Raw genomic sequence first — 17,297 nt, 5'->3', positions numbered from 1 at the left:
TACCGGCTGGTCTTCCATCTAGGGTACTGTTATTTGTTGTGAAGGAGTTTCTGGTAGGGTTCCCCCAGATCCGGAGGAACCCTGCACTTAGTGTGTACATGAAACCTCAGCAGGGGTTCTGTCATTGGGCTTTGAGGAGTCTGCCTAAGGCAGGGGCTTCTACAAGCCTTGAATTCATGTCCACCCTGTGTCTTAAGTGAGACGTGACAGTCATAGCCAGTGCCACAAAACAACAGTCCAGCATAATGCCAGGATTTCAGTGCACTTGTCAGCTTCCAAGTTTTCCATCCCCTGGTTGTGGCCTGCATTGTGTTGAGACGGCCAAGAAGAAAAAGGTTGATGAGGCTCCTTATGGAGGGTTGCCACAACCCCTCTATGAACAGACTTTTCCCCGGGGTGAAGGAGGAATGATCCAGCACCGTGTGGCCTTACGGAATCCTGGTCAGCCCCTGAACCCTGAGATGTGATGCTGGGGAGGGATGGAACAATGAGTCCCCCATTCCCTGTGTAAATTACAAAACTCGGGCATGGCTTTATGTGTTCATCTGACAACTGTCTCCCATACCTGACTTGGGACAATGGTTTTTCTAGAGAGTTCTTTTTCACTGTTCTTGAGGTGGGCAGGTGCTTCAGTACCACCAGTGACTTCCACAGGCCAAAGGAAAGTTTAGGAGATAGTGTCCAGGGCTGATGCAGACTGGTCCTTTGAGAACAGAAAGATGAATTAATTGAACCTTACTTTCACACATCATTAGGAATGCTCATGGAAGCTTAATTTTACAGCCTGAACTTCCATATGTTTTGTCTGAAGTATTAGAAGTCTGGTAGTAAACACCCCCATCTAAAAAAAAAAAAAATCCACCGGAATTCATGAAGACCAGTTTATTTTACATGCTTGCTTTCACGTTCTTTACTGGGAATTTAAGGCCTTTTTTCAGCCTTAACTTGTATACCAACCTCAAGGATTTTGTTTGATATAGAAAAGGACAGAGCTGGGCCCTTCTGCCAAGGACTGATCACCTGCCTGCCAAAAGGAAGAGGGAATGACAGCCTTTTGTCTTTCTAGGCCCCTTACAGTACCTCAAAATCTAAAGGCCTTAAAGGGAAAAAAAAGCATATCTGTTCTTTCTCCTTATCTCCTACCCTTCTCTTTAAGCATACTGAAGATGGACTTCTTTCCAAATGTTTATTTGTAGGAAGAGGTGATGGGTGCAGGCCAGCAGCTGAGAACTTACAGCTTTGATGCACCAGGAGTTGTATTCAAGCTGAGGGCACAAGCCTCCTAGGGAGGGAGCCAGGTCCACCAAGGCCAGAGACAGGCAGGCGAGACTGGAAAGCCAGGGAGATGCTGCCTGGTAAGTGCTTAGCTGGCCTATTGGGCAAGTCCTCTGGGGTTCTAGAGCTGATAGGAAGAAGGAGTTCATTTTGATAGTCCTGCCTGGAGACTTGGACCTATCTGATGATAAGGTATTTTATAAAGCTACAGTGGATGTTTTTCTTAAGAGAACTGAAAGTTGGAAAAGGTGCAAATATATATAAGAATTTAGTAAAATGATAATGATGGTCTTTCAAATCAAAGAGTGATCTTTAAATTGTTCTTGGGAACCACAGGGTTTCTGGCCATGTCTGGCAGCTGAGGGGAGGCCAGGATGGGGACTTCAACCCAAGCAGCTGTGGTTTTTGCTTTTGATAAGGTTCCTGGTAAAAATCATTTTGAATAAACGTTGCTGAGAAAGTGGTAAGCATTCGGGGCAGAAAGGATTTTGCCCTTTGCTCCGCCATGTTTTTCCAGGCTCTTTCTTCAGGGAGGAAGAGGGTTCTAACCTTTGGTCCTCATTCAGATGGGCTAATTGGGGGTCTCGGGTGTCCCCAAAGGGCAGCAATTTTGATCCTTCCCCTTGTGGGTAAAAGGGATTTTCACAGTTTCTCAGCAGTTGGTTTTTTGGTTTCCACATAAGGCTAAAGGTGTTAAAGTTTGGTCTGTACCTCTTTGCTTTTAATCCAGGGAGGAGCTCCTGGATTTCCCCGCCCCCCCACAGAGGGAGACCTTTTGTTTGCAGTGTGCCGGAGTTAAAATGGGGCCTTTACCACTCCCTCAGTGTTTGGTGTGTGTATGTTTGTGTGTGTGTTGGGTGAAGTGGCGACTGGCATCTGGTATTCCGTGAATTGAGACCTATAACGGTTTGCCAGGGTGTCTTGGCCCTCGCCTGAGGTATGTGAAAGCCTTTTGGGGCAGGAAGGGGTAAAGCAATACCTGGCCCTCCCACCCCCTCGTCCCAGAAGAAGCTCTCCCTGGAGCCAGGCAGCCTCCAGTCCCCCTCCTTTCAGCTTTGTCATTTTCTGCATCCTGCCCAGGCCACAAAGGAGTTATCTGGGGCTGAACCCCTCTCCTTCCACAGCAGAGGACCAGGGGTCTCCTCCCTCTGACCAGCCTCCAGTCTGGGGAGCTGTGTTTTCCTTTTTCTTAAGCTAACTCCTGATCCCATTGAGGGACATCAAGGGCAGTAGTTTGGAGGAAGCCTCATCCTTAGCCCTGCTTTTCTGGGAAGCCCACCTTCCCTCTACCCTGGTGGCACCATCATTTGGGAGTGTGGCTGAAGGAGGCAAATTGTTAGGAGCAATCAGGAAGCCGCATCTGTATCCCATGGCTGAGGGACAGCCAGGATGACACTTGGGCTCTCTCTCAGTCCATCCTCTTTGGGGAGTCTGGGATGCTCTCAGAGAGCGGGGTGAAGCCCAGCAGGAGGACATGTCTCTCGTAGGCCTTGGTCTGCTTGAACATGATGTCAGTCCCATGGAGGTGGTCCAGCACACCCAGCACACCATAGCACTGGTTGAACCTAGAAGAAAGAAGATGGTGCTGCAGTGCCAATGCCGGAGGCCTCTGTGCAGATCCCATTTCATCTGTGCCAGCCTCACACATTTCTCAGCCCTCCTACCCCACACCTGTCACCACCATCCTGACCGTCTGCATCAGAATAAACTGGGGAGTTGCTACAAATGCACCTTCGTGGGGGGCACTCCAAACCTGCAATTTGCAGTATCTGCAGTCTTCCTTTGAAAAGCTTGCTGTATGATTCTGATGCCCACTGTCTGAGGATCTCTAGCAGAACTAGGCTTCTTCGGGCATGAGATCACCAGCATCAAAATCCCCTGGAACACTTACTAAAATGCAGGTGTCCAGGCCCTGCTCCCCCAGATACCTTAGTTCAGCATATTTGGAGTGGAATCCAAGAGCCTAAATGTTAAACAAGCATCTCAGGTGATTCTGGTATAGGAGGTTTGTAGACTACACTTGAAAAAGTCTGGGGCTTCCAGACAGTATATGACTTCCTTGTGATTGCATGCAGGAGTTTTATGCATATGTATACTTTTCTAAAGAGAATGTCCAGAGCTTTTTCAAAGGGCCCAGAGCCCAAATAAAGGTTTAAAATCCCCAGTTGGAGGAGGACCCAATTTCACATGGAAAAGAGGAAGGTCATCCCAGTGTGGTTATTATTTTCCCGACCATCAGACCTCTTCCCCAACTAGCACTCACGTATAAACTGAGACACCAGTGTCTGCTATCAGAAGCTTAAGGAGGAAGGGTGATCGTTATTGCCCAGGGACCCATTGTGGGGAGAGGGTCCTTACTTGAGATGGTGGTAGTCGTGGAATTCAGGCGAAGGCAGGAAAGGAAGGTGGTAGCCACAGTGGGAGATGGTGGTGATGATGAGGGCCAAGGAAAACCACATGGTGATGGAGGACAAGTGGGAGCCCATTACTAATGGGCCCACTATCGCAGGTAGCATGTTGGAGACCTGCAAGGGGAGGGATGATTGAAGGCAGGGCCCAGGGAGATGAAGGGACTTAGTTGGGTGTACACTTAGCCCCAAGGTGGTACCAGAGGCAAACTTCATTGACCCAGATCTGGAGAAGGTGAGAATTTCAGGACTTTGATTTGTTGAAGGCATTCACCTTTGTAACTTGGGACAAATTACGCAGTTTGAGCCTCAGTTTTCTTGTTAGCAAAATTAGGATTAAAAAGGTTGTTGGAGGAGCCAGGTGTGGTGGTTCATGCCTGTAATCCCAGCAATTTGGGAGGCAGAGGTGGGAGGATTGCTTGAGGCCAGAGGTTCCAGCCAGCCTGGGCAAAATAGCAGGATCCTGACTCTATAAAAAATTTAAAAATTAGCCAGATGTGGCCGGGCGCGGTGGCTCACTCCTATAATCCCAGAATTTTGGGAGGCCAAGGCAGGTGGATCACGAGGTCAGGAGTTTAAGACCAGCCTGACCAATGTGGTGAAACCCTGTCTCTACTAAAAATACAAAAATTAGCCAGGCGTGGTGGCACACGCCTGTAATCCCAGCTACTTGGCAGGCTGAGACAGGAGAATCGCTTGAACCCAGGAGGCGGGGGGTTGCAGTGAGCCGAGATCACACCATTGCACTCCAGCCTAGATGACACAGTGAGACTCTATCTAAAAAAAAAAAAAAAAAAAAAAAAAAGGCCAGATGTAGTGGTATACACCTGTGGTCTCGGCTATTTGGAAGACTGAAGCTAAAGGATCACATGAGCCCAGGAGTTGGAGGCTGCAGTGAGCTATGGTCACACCATTGCACTCTAACCTGGGTGACAGAGCAAGACCCTGTCTCAAAAAGAAAAAAAAAAAGTTGTTGGGATGATTAAATGAGACAACTGTGTTAGGCACTTAACATAGCCTGGCATATGGAAGGCTGACAATAAATGGTAGCTATTTTTAAATGGGAAGTAAAAGGGCCGGTGTGGTCTAAGTTCTCTGCAGAAGAGCTTCAGGAAGGTGGTTAGGGCCGTCTGCCCTTTGCTATGGGGAGAGTAGAGCTCTACTCACCACATGCTCTATAGGATGGGCATAGAGAGAGATCACGCCAATGGGAGCTGTCCACTCATGGTGTTTCTTGTGGATTTTCTTGTAGAATGTTGGGTGGTGAAGGAGCCTGGGGAAATAGTTAATAGTTAATAACCTGCTGATTCCTCTTTCTCCCTCCCCGACCAGTCCATGAGAAGCCAAAAATAGGAACTAGGGGTTACATCCATGGAGCAAAGTTAAAAACACCCAGACCTGCTTCAAATTTCAACCCCAGCCCTTATACTGCATAGTTTGGGAGCGGGTTGCTTTGCCTCTCTACCCCAGTTGTATTTGCTATAAAATGGGATGCTGCCCAGAAAGGATTGAATAAGGAAATGGATGGGAAACGCCCTGGCCCCCAACAATCGGAGAGGCCTTTTCTCTTCTGGACATTCATTCCTCACTTGTCCCAAGTTGTCAGTTATGAGACAACTGTTAGTCTTCCTGTTAACCGTTTAATGGGAGACTTGAGGCCAGGGAGTATTTTATTGGCCTACACTCAATTCAGAAGCCTGTTTCCTTTTATTTTTTTTCTTTGAGACAAGGTCTTGCTCTGTCGCCCAGGCTGGAGTGCAATGGTGTGATCACAGCTCACTACAGCCTTGACCTCCCGGGCTCATGTGATCCTCCCATCTCAGTCTCCTGAGTAGCCGGGACTACAAGTACACACCATCATGCCTGGCTAATATTTTTAAATTTTTTTGTAGAGACGGGGTCTCCTGACATTCCCCAGGCTAGTCTCAAACTCCTGGGCTCAAGTGATCCGCCCACCTCAGCCTCCCAAAGTGCCAGGATTACAAGCGTGAGTCACTGCACCTGGCCTCAGTTTCCTTGTTGATCAGTGAGCCCTAGACAGGGTGAGGAGACAGCTGTGCCTCAGGCAGGGACTGCTCACCGGTGTGAATAGTAGAACAAGACTTCCTCGATCAGCGTGAAGATGGCCAGCTCCAGGAGGAACCAGTGGAAGGTGGGTAGCTCACGGCGGCAGGGGTCTCCCCACCATTTGAGGAAGGGATAGAGGAAGACCACCATGGGGAAAGATACCATGCACTGGTTGAAAAGAACTGTGCGGATAGACTGGCGCAGTTTCACAGGATCCACCTGCCCAAGGGAAGGGAGGAGATGGACAAGAGTGTGAGAAGTAGGCTCCACCGTGACCTGCTTACAGGAGGCCCTCACTCCGGTTGGATTCTGGGAGAGATGTTGGGACACAGCCAATAGCTCCTGACTGCAACCCAGCTCCAGGCCTGGGAACGTTGCAGAATAAGGCTCTGGCTGCTAGGCAGGTGAGTAATACCCCTGTCCTTGGAAACTTCAGCAGCCTTCAGTCTGTGCTGGAACCTGCCTTCTTCCTAGTTCTGCACATTCTCACCACTGCCCTCCCCATTTCTCTGGCCAGGCCCCATGTATTTACAGGTAACTGGGGTAGCCTCCGTGGTGCTTGGAGAAGGCTGTGACTTTCTGAGTGACACCCCATTTCAGCCGTTTAGCCCCTCTTTGTCAGAGAACCTTGTCCATGATTGGATGCAGAGATCAAGGTCATCTGCCTCCTCACATGGTCCAGCCTCACTGCAATAGGCCCAGAGCAAAGAAGCAGGTAAGCCAAGGAGCTGCTTATTCAGCTTCTTCACCAACTTCCTGGTTTTCACAGTGATGCTATGAAGATGGGGGCCTGCCCAAACATTTCCACCACGGTCCACTGTACAGAGCTGGCCCCAAGTGTCCAAACTCCATTTGGCCTCAATATTACATCCAGTATTTTCCCCCAGAATCAGCAACTCTTTGACCCTTCCTTTTGTTAGATCTCTGGGGCTCCAGGGAACAGTCCTGTGACCATAGAAAGTTCCTGGATCCTGATGAACTTGTTTGGTTAGAAATGATTTCTCCAAGTACCCTCTGTGAGCTCGTGGGATTTCTGCCCCAAAGCGAGACGGGGGCTCAGAACAGTCCCCAGCTTGAGGCCTGCTTCTTCCTCCAGCCTTTCCAGGCACTGCATGCATTAACTGATTTCAGAATTCACTCTTTGTTTACTTCCATCCCATTGTGAGACCAGGTCTCGCCAGCCTGTTGTGAGAGGACATGTTAGGTGAGGCCATTACACCTTCTGGAAACCTTGACCCAGAGGTGGGGTATCACATGTGTCTATTCATTTGTTTATTTAACTGATATTTATTGAGCACCCACTATGTAGCACTCAGTGTTCTGGGTGTTGAAAATAAAGCAATGAGCAAAACAAAGATTCCTGCCCCCATGGAATTTATATTCCAGTGAGAAAGGTAGACTAAACACAACAAATATAAAAACATATATATCAGGCTAGGCATGGTGGTTCACACCTGTAATCCCAGCACTTTGGGAGGTGGAGGTGGGAGGATCACTTGAGGCCAGGAATTTGAGAGCAGCCTTGGCAACATAACGAAACCCCATCAAATTTTTTTTAAAAAGCTGGGTGTGGTGGTGTGCACCTGTCATCCCAGCTATTCAGGAAGCTGGGGTGGAAGGACCATGTGAGTCCAGGAGTTTAAGGCACTCCAGCCTGCATGAGAGGGTGAGACCCAATCTCTTTGGGCGGGGGGGGGGGGGGGGGGGGGAAAGGCCAGAGGCTGTGGCTTATGCCTATAATCCCAACACTTTGGGAAGCCAAGGTGGGCAGATCATGAGGTCAGGAAATTGAGACCATCCTGGCTAACATGGTGAAACCTCATCTCTACTAAAAATACAAAAATTTAGCTGGGCGTGGTGGCATGTGCTTATAGTCCCAGCGACTTGGGAGGCTGAGGCAGGAGAATCACTTGAACCTGGGAGGCATAGGTTGTAGTGAGCCACTGAGATTGTGCCACTGCACTCCAGCCTCGATGACAGACTAAGACTTCGTCTCAAAAAAAAAAAAAAAGGGCAAAAAAGGCAGGCCGGGCACTGTGGCTCACTTTGTAATCCCAGCACTTTGGGAGGCCGAGGCAGGCAGATCACGAGGTCAGGAGTTTGAGACCAGCCTAACCAATATGGTGAAACCCTGTCTCTACTAAAAATACAAAAATTAGCTGGGCATGGTAGCATGCGCCTGTAATCCCAGCTACTCAGGAGGCTGAGGCAGGAGAATCGCTTGAACCCGGCAGGCAGAGGTTGCAGTGAGTCAAGATTGCTCCATTGCAGTCCAGCCTGGGTGACAAAGTGAGACTTCATCTCAAAAAAAAAAAAGCAATAATATAGACAAGAGATGATGGTGAATTGGACAAGGGTAATAGTGATGGAAGTGACGAGAAGTGGTAACAAGTGATTGGATTCTGAATTTGTTTCGGAAATAGAGTTAATAGAGTTCCCAGATAGATTGGATGTGGAGTATGAAGGCAAGAGAGTAGTCAAGAATGACTCCAAAGTTTTTGGCCTGAGCAACTAGAGGATTGGAATCGCTGTCCACTCAGATTGGGGAAGCTATGGGTAGTAAGTAAAGGCTTTGGCAGAACAATCAGAAATGCTCTTTTGGACATCATGAATTGGCAATTGCTATTAGTATCCATGTGGAGATGTCAAGGAGGGAGTTGGATATTTCAGCTTGGAATTCAGTAGAGAGTTCTGGGCTAGAGAGATAAATGTGTGAGCTGTCGGCCCATGGATGGTATTTAAAGTCATGGCACTGAAGAGATAACTGGGAGAATGAATACAGAGAAGAGGACCAAGGCCAGAACCCATAGAACATTCAACACAAAGAGGTTGGAGAGAAGAGAAGGAATCAGGAAAGCGACAGTGAAGAAGTGAACAATCAGATGTGACAGGGAGCCAGGTGTGGTGGCTCATGCCTATAATCCCAGCAGTTTGTGAGGCCAAGGTGGATGGATCAGCTGAGGTCAGGAGTTCAAGACCAGCCTGGGGAAATTGGTGAAACCCTGTCTCTACTAAAAATACAAAAAATTAGCTGGGCATGGTGGCAGGTGCCTGTAATCCCAGTTACTTGGGAGGCTGAGGCAGGAGAATTGCTTGAACCCGGGAGACAGAGGTTGCAGTGAGTCAAGATCGTGCCATTGTACTCCGCCTGGGCAACAGAGCGAGACTGTCTCTTAAAAAAAAAAAATTAAAGGGGTACCTAGAAAGCACGTTGTCCTGGAAGCCAAGTGAAAAAAATATTTCAAGGCTGAGGGAGTCAGCAGCTGTGGAAATGTCTCTGCTGCTCTAATGAAACCATATCATTGGCGAACTTGCCAAAAGAAATGTTGCTAGAGCCTTTTTCTAGGTGTGACACCTGATTTGGAGGTTTGTAAAGAAAATGAGACAATGCTTTTTGTGATTAGGAGAGATGCAGGCTGAAGGATTTAGGGGTCAAGTTTTATGATGTCTCAAACTTACTTTCAAATAGGCAAAATGTATAGATGCATATATATATTTTTCTATATAAAGCAAAAATAAAATGTTTAAAATTGGTGAATCTAAGTGATATGTAAATGCATAATTCTTACATTATTTTTCAACTTTCTGTATGTATTTTTAACGTTTTTCATAATTACAAAATGTTGGGGAAAAGAGTAGACAGATGGCCGGGCGTGGTGGCTCACGCCTTTTATCCCAGCACTTTGGGAGTCTGTGAGGCTAGTGGATCACCTAAGGTCAGGAGTTCGAGACCAGCCTGGCGAACATGGTGAAACCCCATCTCTACTGAAAATACAAAAATTACCCAGGCGTGGTGGTACGTGCCTGTAATCCCAGCTACTTGGAAGGCTGAGGCAGAAGAATTGCTTGAACCCAGGAAGTAGAGTTTACAGTGAGCCAAGACTGCGGTGCCACTGCATTCCAGCCTGGGTGACAGAGGGAGACTGTCTCAAAAAAAACAAACAACAAAACCCAAATAAGAGTGGACAGAGAGGAACTGGAAACTATATAGATAACTCTTTTAAAGAACTTTGCTAGTTAAGGGTTGTTTTTTCTGTTGCTTTGGTTTGTGTGGCGTGTGTGTGTGTGTCTGTTTTTTGTGAGACAGAGTCTCACTCTGTCACCCAGGCTGGAGTGCACTCTTTGTTTACTTCCATCCCATCGCGAGGCCAGGTCTCGCCAGCCTGTTGTGAGAGGACATATTAGGTGAGGCTATTACACCTAACTATAGCTCACTGCAGCCTCAACCTCCTACGCTCAAGCAATCCTCCCACCTCAGCCTCCCAAGTAGCTAGGACTACAGGTGTGCACCGTCACACCCAGCTAATTTTTGTATTTTTTTTGTAGAGACGTTGTTGGGTGGGGTGTTTTGTCATGTTGCCCAGACTGGTCTCAAACGCCTGAGCTTAGGCATTCCTCCTGCCTCAGCCTTACAAAGTGGTAGGATTACAGGTGTGAACCACTCCACCTGGCCTGTTTTTTTTCTTCTTTTCGAGTCAGTGTCTTGCTCTGTCACCCAGGTTAGAGTGTAGTGGTGTGATCATAGCTCACTGTAACCTCAACCTCCTGGGCTCAAGCAGTCTTCCCGCCTCAGCTTCCCAAGTAGCTGGGACTACAGGCACATTCCACCTCGCTTGCCTAGTTAAAATTTTTTTTGTGGAGATGGGATCTCGTTCTGTCGCTTGGGCTGGTCTCGAACTCCTGGGCGCAAGTGATTCTCCTGCCTCAGACTCCCAAAGTCTGGGATTACAGGTGTGAGCCACCACACCTGGCCTGTTTTATTATTTATTTTTCTTTTTTAGTCAGGATCTCACTCTGTCACCCAGGCTGATCTCAAACTCTTGGGCTCAAGCGATTTTTCTGGCTCAGCCTCCCAAAGTCTGGGATTACAGTAGTGAGCAGCCACACTTGGTGGATTTTTTTTTTTTTTTAGATGGAAAAAAATTACTGCATGTTTGTAATAATCTAGAGAGGAATAATGAGAGAAAGAGAAGGAAAAGAAGATACAAGAAAGCAAAGAGAGAATTACTGCAGCCATTTCCTGGATGTAGTACACGGATAGGGGAGGAATCACCCACAGACAGGAGCAAGGAGAGTTCACCTGTCGTATGAGGTGGGCAGGCAGAGCATGTGGGTGCAGGTGCTGATCATTGGCCAATGTGGTGTGCATCTATAAAACTCTTCTACTTGCTTTTTTTTTTTTTTTTTTTTTTTTTTCTAGAGATAGTGTCTCCCTCTGTCTCCAAGGCTGGAGTGCAGTGGCACAATCATGGCTCACTTCAGCCTTGAACTCCTAGGTACAAGTGATCCTCCTGCCTCGGCCTCCTGACTAGCCGAGACTACAGACACACACCACTGTGCCTGGCTAATTAAAATAAAATTTTTTTGTAGAGACAGGGATCTCACTATGTTGCCCAGGCTGGTCTTGAACTCCTGGCATCAAGCAATCCTCCTGTCTCTGCCTCCCAAAGTGCTGAGATCACAAGCCTGAGTCACTGTGCCCCAGCCTGCTTAAATTTTCTTTTTCTTTTTCTTTTCTTTCTTTCTTTATTTTTTTTGAGACAGTCTTGCTCTGTCACTCAGGCTGGAGTGCAGTGGTGCAATCTCGGCTCACTGCAACCTGTGCCTCCCAGGTTCAAGTGATTCTCCTCCAGGCATGTGCCACCATGCCCAGCTAATTTTTGTATTTTTAGCAGAGGCAGAATTTTGCCATGTTGCCCAGGCTAGTCTTGAACTCCAGAGCTCAAGTGATTTGCCCACCTTGGTCTCCCAAAGTGCTGGGATTACAGGCATGAACCACCACGCCCAGCCTTAAATTTTCTTAGTGAAATGGGAAGCAAGACCTTCCCTCTGCCAGCGGTTAGGGGAGGAAGTGTTAGAGAGGTGTGAAGTAGCCATTCAGGCAGTGGGAGAGTAAACAGAGCAGGGATGGATCATAGGAACACCAGGTAGCATTCAGCTCCCACTTGAGGATCTGTTTCTGATGTCTTAGTTCAGGGGCCAGTCCTTCCTGGAAAAAGCCAAAGATTAAATGGCCTCGTGAGTTTTTTTCCTACTTCTCTGCCCACCTGAGGGTGCACGTGGTACAGAAGCACTGGACTTGGTGTCAGATGGGATGAGCCCTGGCTCTGTTTCCTAGTAGCAGTCTGATCTTGAACTAGTCACTGGACATTTCTGAACCTTAGCTTCTGCAGAATGCAATGAGATCTTCCAATGTAGCTCTGTAGTCATTGTGTAGACTATAAGGTTGTACAGGCGGCAGGTAATATTCTGGAGAGCCGATTAAGAATGTGAGCCCTGAAGTCAAAAATCCTGAGTTTGAATCGTAGTTTACCCATGTAACACCTGTTTCCTCATCTGAATAGTGAAGGTTCTTGGCCTCAGTTGAAGATGTGAGCATTAGTCAATGGTGCTACAACAGCCATGGTTGACAGATGAAGGGTTCTCGAGGACCAAGCACAGGGTTTGACACTTTAGGCTCTGATTCATGTCCTGCCAAGCTGGGCCTGGAGGAAGCCCCTGAGCCTGGCTGGCAGCTGTTGTCCCAAGTGAGGGGGATGGTAAGCCAGGCCAACAGCTCTAGTTCAGGAAGGGGCCCATTTCAAAGGAGTGGGTCAAGAGCACTGTTTGCCTTTCTGGAGTGCTGGGCTGGGGCAGAAGGACCTGAGAGCTGAGGTGGTTCACCCAGACACCTGGGCAGATTACTAAAAGATGATTGTCTTGTCTGGGAAAGAAGCCAGGATGTGGTTTAGGTGGAGCTGGGGAAAGAACCTGAGTTTCAGAATCAACTTCTTCCTTATTGTGTAAGAAAAGGCGAGCCAGACTCAGGGAACAGTGGGACCCACTTCCTGGCACTGTGCAAGTCGGAGTGCCCTGTAAGCAGGGTCTGGGCCTCACTTATGGATTTGCCCTGGTGCCTTGCATTATTGGTCGAATTGAGTATTTAGGAAGGAGGACTTGTTTAAAAGACAGCCGCCGCCCATACATTCAGAATCTATACTATCCACCTATTATAGTGGGGTTATCCATTGTTTTTGCAGCTGTCTCCCTCTCTCACAACAACAGCCGTTACCCATATTCTAGCATCCAGCCATTGCTGTCTCCATTCCTATGGGTAAAGTGGAGTTGCCTGCCTTCTCAGTGCCAGGCTGACCACAGTCCCATGGGGCACCACAAGCAGGTCCAGAGCCTGGGCCAGGAATCAGCAGACCAGAACATTGGTTTTGACTGGCTACTAGCTGAGTGACTCTGAGATTGTGGGCAAATTATTTCCTCTCTTTAACCTTCTAAACTGGGGGAGCCTTGTTGCTAATAACTTGGCTCACACTGGCCAGGTCTCTCCTGGGCCAGTGGTGAAAATTCTGAGTGTAGCTTTAGCTCCTGCTTCCTGTGCTTTGACCAGGAGAAGTTGCAATAATACTTACAGGTTCATTCTTGCCGACCTGAATTCGGTAGCGAGAGATGAAGTTAGGCTTTCCTGTTGTGTCAACCACCAGTAGAAGCCCATTGAAGCTCCAGAAGAACAGACAAGGTACTTGGATGGCACCTGAGATTGGGAAGCAGAAACAGTCAGGGCGACTTTGGGTTCTCGCAGCACATAGACTAACGGAACACACTTTTTTATGGTGACTGAGGCTTCATCCTAGACATTTCTTTGCCAGGGAGGTCTTAGGGGTTGGGACCAAGGGGTTACCTGTAGTCTTGGGTAGGAACTGGGACAGTCCACTTAAGGAGTGTCTCCATTCATTTTCTTAGCTGTAAAATGAGGACAACCACCTTCAAGGTGGTTGGTGGTTTTCATGTAAATACATACGAAAGTATGTTAAGATATATAATACACTCTAAAATAGAAATTAATTCAGGTTGACATTTGGGAGTCTGCGCCCACTGAACCCTTTATGAATTGCCAAGGAAGGAAAAGCAAAGGAAGTACTCTGTATGGTATGGGTCACAGTGAGCCCTGGGCTAGGAGTCAGTCAGGAAACGTAATCCCTGTCATCCTACTAACTGACCAGCAGAACCTCAGGTGTCATCTAGTCAGTATCTCCCCAAATGGAAAACTCATCTTTCTTTCTTTCTTTTTTTTTTTTTTTTGTTGAGACAAAGCCTCGCTCTGTCACCTCAGCTAGAAGTGCAGTTGTGTGATCATGGCTCACTGTAGCCTCGGCCTGCCAAGCTCAAGTGATCCTCTTGCTTCAGCCTCCTGAATAGCTGGGACTATCGGCACCTGCCACCATGCCCAGCTAGGACTAGGCTTTGCTTAATTCTGTGTCTGTGCCCCTCTGCCAGCACCCTTCATGCTCCATCAACTGAAGTATCTGTGGCAGCTGGGGCTTGGAAAATACTTGCCGGCACTGTAGGGGAGTAGTTTTGGTACAAACTTTCTAGAGGGGAATTTGGCAGTATCTGAAGTAATACAGTGAGAGAGTCAGAAAGCTAAGACAGAAAGGGAGAAAGAAGAAAAGGAGACACATCTATTTGTATACATAAATGTCCGTCACAGCATTAAAAAAAAAAAAAATTTAAAGCAGCCTAAATACCCATTAGTAGGGATGGACTAAATAGATTAGAGTATTTCCATATAATGGAATAGAATGGGAAGCTTAGAGTATTAAGTAAGTCTACATTAATAGGCATGGAAAGATACCTACAACCTATTCAATGAAAAAAAGATTTAAAAATAGTTGGTATCTCATAAGTACAACTATATACCCAATATATAAAAGATGTACACTAGGCCGGGCGCGGTGGCTCAAGCTTGTAATCCCAGCACTTTGGGAGGCCGAGACGGGCGGATCACAAGGTCAGAAGATCGAGACCATCCTCGCTAAACCAGTGAAACCCCGTCTCTACTAAAAAATACAAAAAACTAGCCGGGTAAGGTGGCAGGTGCCTGTAGTCCCAGCTACTCGGGAGGCTGAGGCAGGAGAATGGCGTGAACCCGGGAGGCGGAGCTTGCAGTGAGCTGAGATCCGGCCACTGCACTCCAGCCTGGGTGACAGAGCGAGACTCCGTCTCAAAAAAAATAAAATAAAATAAAATAAAAATAAAAGATGTATACTAATATATAAACAGTGGTTATTTCTTGAAGATAAGAGAGAGGGTGATTTTCACACTTTCTATGCTTATTTGAATTGCCTGATTTTTATTTTTAACAATGAGCACATATTTTATACCCAGAAAAAATAAACTATTTTTTACTTTGGAAAAAAAAGGTTAGTGGTTACCCAGTGGGCCAGCCAAGGTGTCTACCTACTTGGAACTCCAAAGGCTGCCTGAGGAATACAGATGAAAAGCACACCATAAGATGATCTTGAGCTTCTTCTAGCTCTAACACTTAAAATTGGAAACATTTTTTCCCTCTCATATTGGCTTATCACATAGGTAATAGGTAATTTTCACAGGATTGTACCTAAAGTATATACAATATTTGGCGTTTTTTTAGATTGCAGCTTCAAGCTAATAAAGTTTTTCTACCACTTTCCCCATATACATAGGTAATCTGCATTGTTCAATGACTGCTTAAGATCCCATTAAATCTGTCATATTTAATGTTCAACCCATTGTCAGACTTATCCTTCTAGTTGAAAACAATCCTCAGGGGCATTTTGCTTTGTGGCAACTGACACTTTTTATCTTCCCTTCTAGACTGTGACATCATTTTTTAATGGGGGAGGGAAACATTTCATGTAAATATTTCTTTTTGTGTTGTTTTTTGAGACAGAGTCTTTTTTTTTTTTTTTTTTTTTTTTTTGAGACGGAGTCTCGCTCTGTCGCCCAGGCTGGAGTGCAGTGGCCGGATCTCGGCTCACTGCAAGCTCCGCCTCCCAGGTTCACGCCATTCTCCTGCCTCAGCCTCCCGAGTAGCTGGGACTACAGACACCCGCCACCTCGCCCGGCTAGTTTTTTGTATTTTTAGTAGAGACGGCGTTTCACTGTGTTCGCCATGATGGTCTCGATCTCCTGACCTCGTGATCCGCCCGTCTCGGCCTCCCAAAGTGCTGGGATTACAGGCTGGAGCCACCACACCCGGCCTTGAGACAGAGTCTTGCTTTGTCACCCAGGCTGGAGTGCAGTGGCGCTATCTCAGCTCTCTGCAACCTCTGCCTCCTGAGTTCAAGCGATTCTTGTGCCTCAGCCTCCCGAGTAGCTGGGATTACAGGCATGCGCCACCATGCCTGGCTCATTTTTTGTATTTTTAGTAGAGACAGGTTTCACCATGTTGGCCAGGCTGGTCTTGAACTTCTGGCCTCAAGTGATCTGCCTGCCTCGGCCTCCCAAAGTGCTGGGATTACAGGTGTGAGCCACCAATCTTGACCCATCCTAATTTTTTTTTTTTTTTTTTTTTTGAGACAGAGTCTTGCTCTATTGCACAGGCTGGAGTGTGGTGGCACCATATAGGCTAACTGCAACCTCTGCCTCCCGGGTTCATCAGCAATTCTCATGCCTCAGCCTCCCGAGTAGCTGAGATTATAGGCACATACCATCACGCCCAGCTAATTTGTGTGTGTGTGTTTAGTGGAAAAGGGGTTTTGCCATATTGGCCAGGCTGGTCTTGAACCCCTGACTTCAAGTGATCCGCCTGCCTCGGCCTCCCAAAGTGTTGGGATTACAGGCGTGAGCCACTGTGCCCAGCCCCATCTTAAATACTTCTTTCTTTTTTGTCTTTTTTTTCCGAGGTGAAGCCTCACACTGTCGCCTGGCTGGAGTGCAGTGGTGCAATCTTGGCGTACTGCAACCCCCCTCCCAAGTTCAAGCGATTCTCCCTGCCTTAGCCTCCCCAATAGCTGGGATTACAGGAGCCTGCCACCACGCCCAGCTAAATTTTTTGTATTTTTGGTAGAAATGGGCTTTCACTATGTTGGTCAGGCTGGTCTTGAACTCCTAATCTCGTGATCCACCTGCCTCAGCCTCCCAAAGTGCTAGGATTACAGGCGTCAGCCACTGTGCCTGGCCTCCCATCTTAAATATTTCTATATCTTCCAAACAAGTTTAGCACATAGTAACATTATATATCATATTAATAATATAAATAAATGTATATTACATATAATATATATTAAATTGTGTATAATTATGATTTGAGTGAATGTATGATTGAGGACAATCACTATTATAGATAATGCTATTATAAATATCTATGTTTGCATGGCTTTTCCTTCCGTTTATTTACTTAGGCTTGTTTGGAGCCATTTAAGCTGTCAGTAAATATTTATTGAGTGGCCACTTGCTGTCAAGCACTGACTGTACCAAGTACAGGGTACATAGTCTCAGACAAGACAGGGCAGCCCTCTGTGCTTGTGGAATTACATGTAGAAACAGGATTATTGCTCTAAACTTGCATTCATTTTTACATAAAATATTTCTTATTTTTCTATATTTTGGGAGGAGTCTCAACTTCTCAGCTTCTTTTTTTAGACATCCTGTTTCCAGACTGCCCACAAGTTTAGTATTCTTTGGAACTACCACTTTTTTGAACTTCAAGTCCTCATCCCTTGGAATAATAAACTGAAAATTCCCAAAGTAGAGAACAAAACAATAGAAAAAGAATTAAGTTATAATCATGCA

The 17,297-nt window shown here is 46.8% G+C and overlaps 1 protein-coding gene across 2 annotated transcripts in view; it reads right to left on the bottom strand.

The window, feature by feature from the left end:
• Nucleotides 1-867: 867 nt before the first annotated feature.
• FAXDC2 (fatty acid hydroxylase domain containing 2) overlaps nt 868-17,297 on the bottom strand; it is a 31,630-nt gene continuing 15,200 nt past the window's right edge. Inside the window, exons 5-9 of one of the 2 annotated variants that reach the window (XM_008015101.3) lie at nt 13,154-13,275; nt 5,764-5,969; nt 4,851-4,956; nt 3,634-3,800; nt 868-2,840 (exon numbers count right to left, since the gene is read on the bottom strand). In XM_008015101.3, the coding sequence (XP_008013292.2) occupies nt 2,684-2,840; nt 3,634-3,800; nt 4,851-4,956; nt 5,764-5,969; nt 13,154-13,275 (758 nt within the window). In that variant the 3' untranslated portion in view covers nt 868-2,683. The remainder of the gene's footprint in view (nt 2,841-3,633; nt 3,801-4,850; nt 4,957-5,763; nt 5,970-13,153; nt 13,276-17,297) is intronic. The other variant, XM_008015102.3, reaches the window with a different exon arrangement.

The sequence above is a fragment of the Chlorocebus sabaeus genome, chromosome 23 (genome assembly GCF_047675955.1).
Source record: "Chlorocebus sabaeus isolate Y175 chromosome 23, mChlSab1.0.hap1, whole genome shotgun sequence".
NCBI classification, from domain to species: Eukaryota; Metazoa; Chordata; class Mammalia; order Primates; family Cercopithecidae; genus Chlorocebus; species Chlorocebus sabaeus.
Note: the sequence above shows the minus strand (reverse complement) of the source record. Positions and strands in the feature narration are given on the sequence as shown.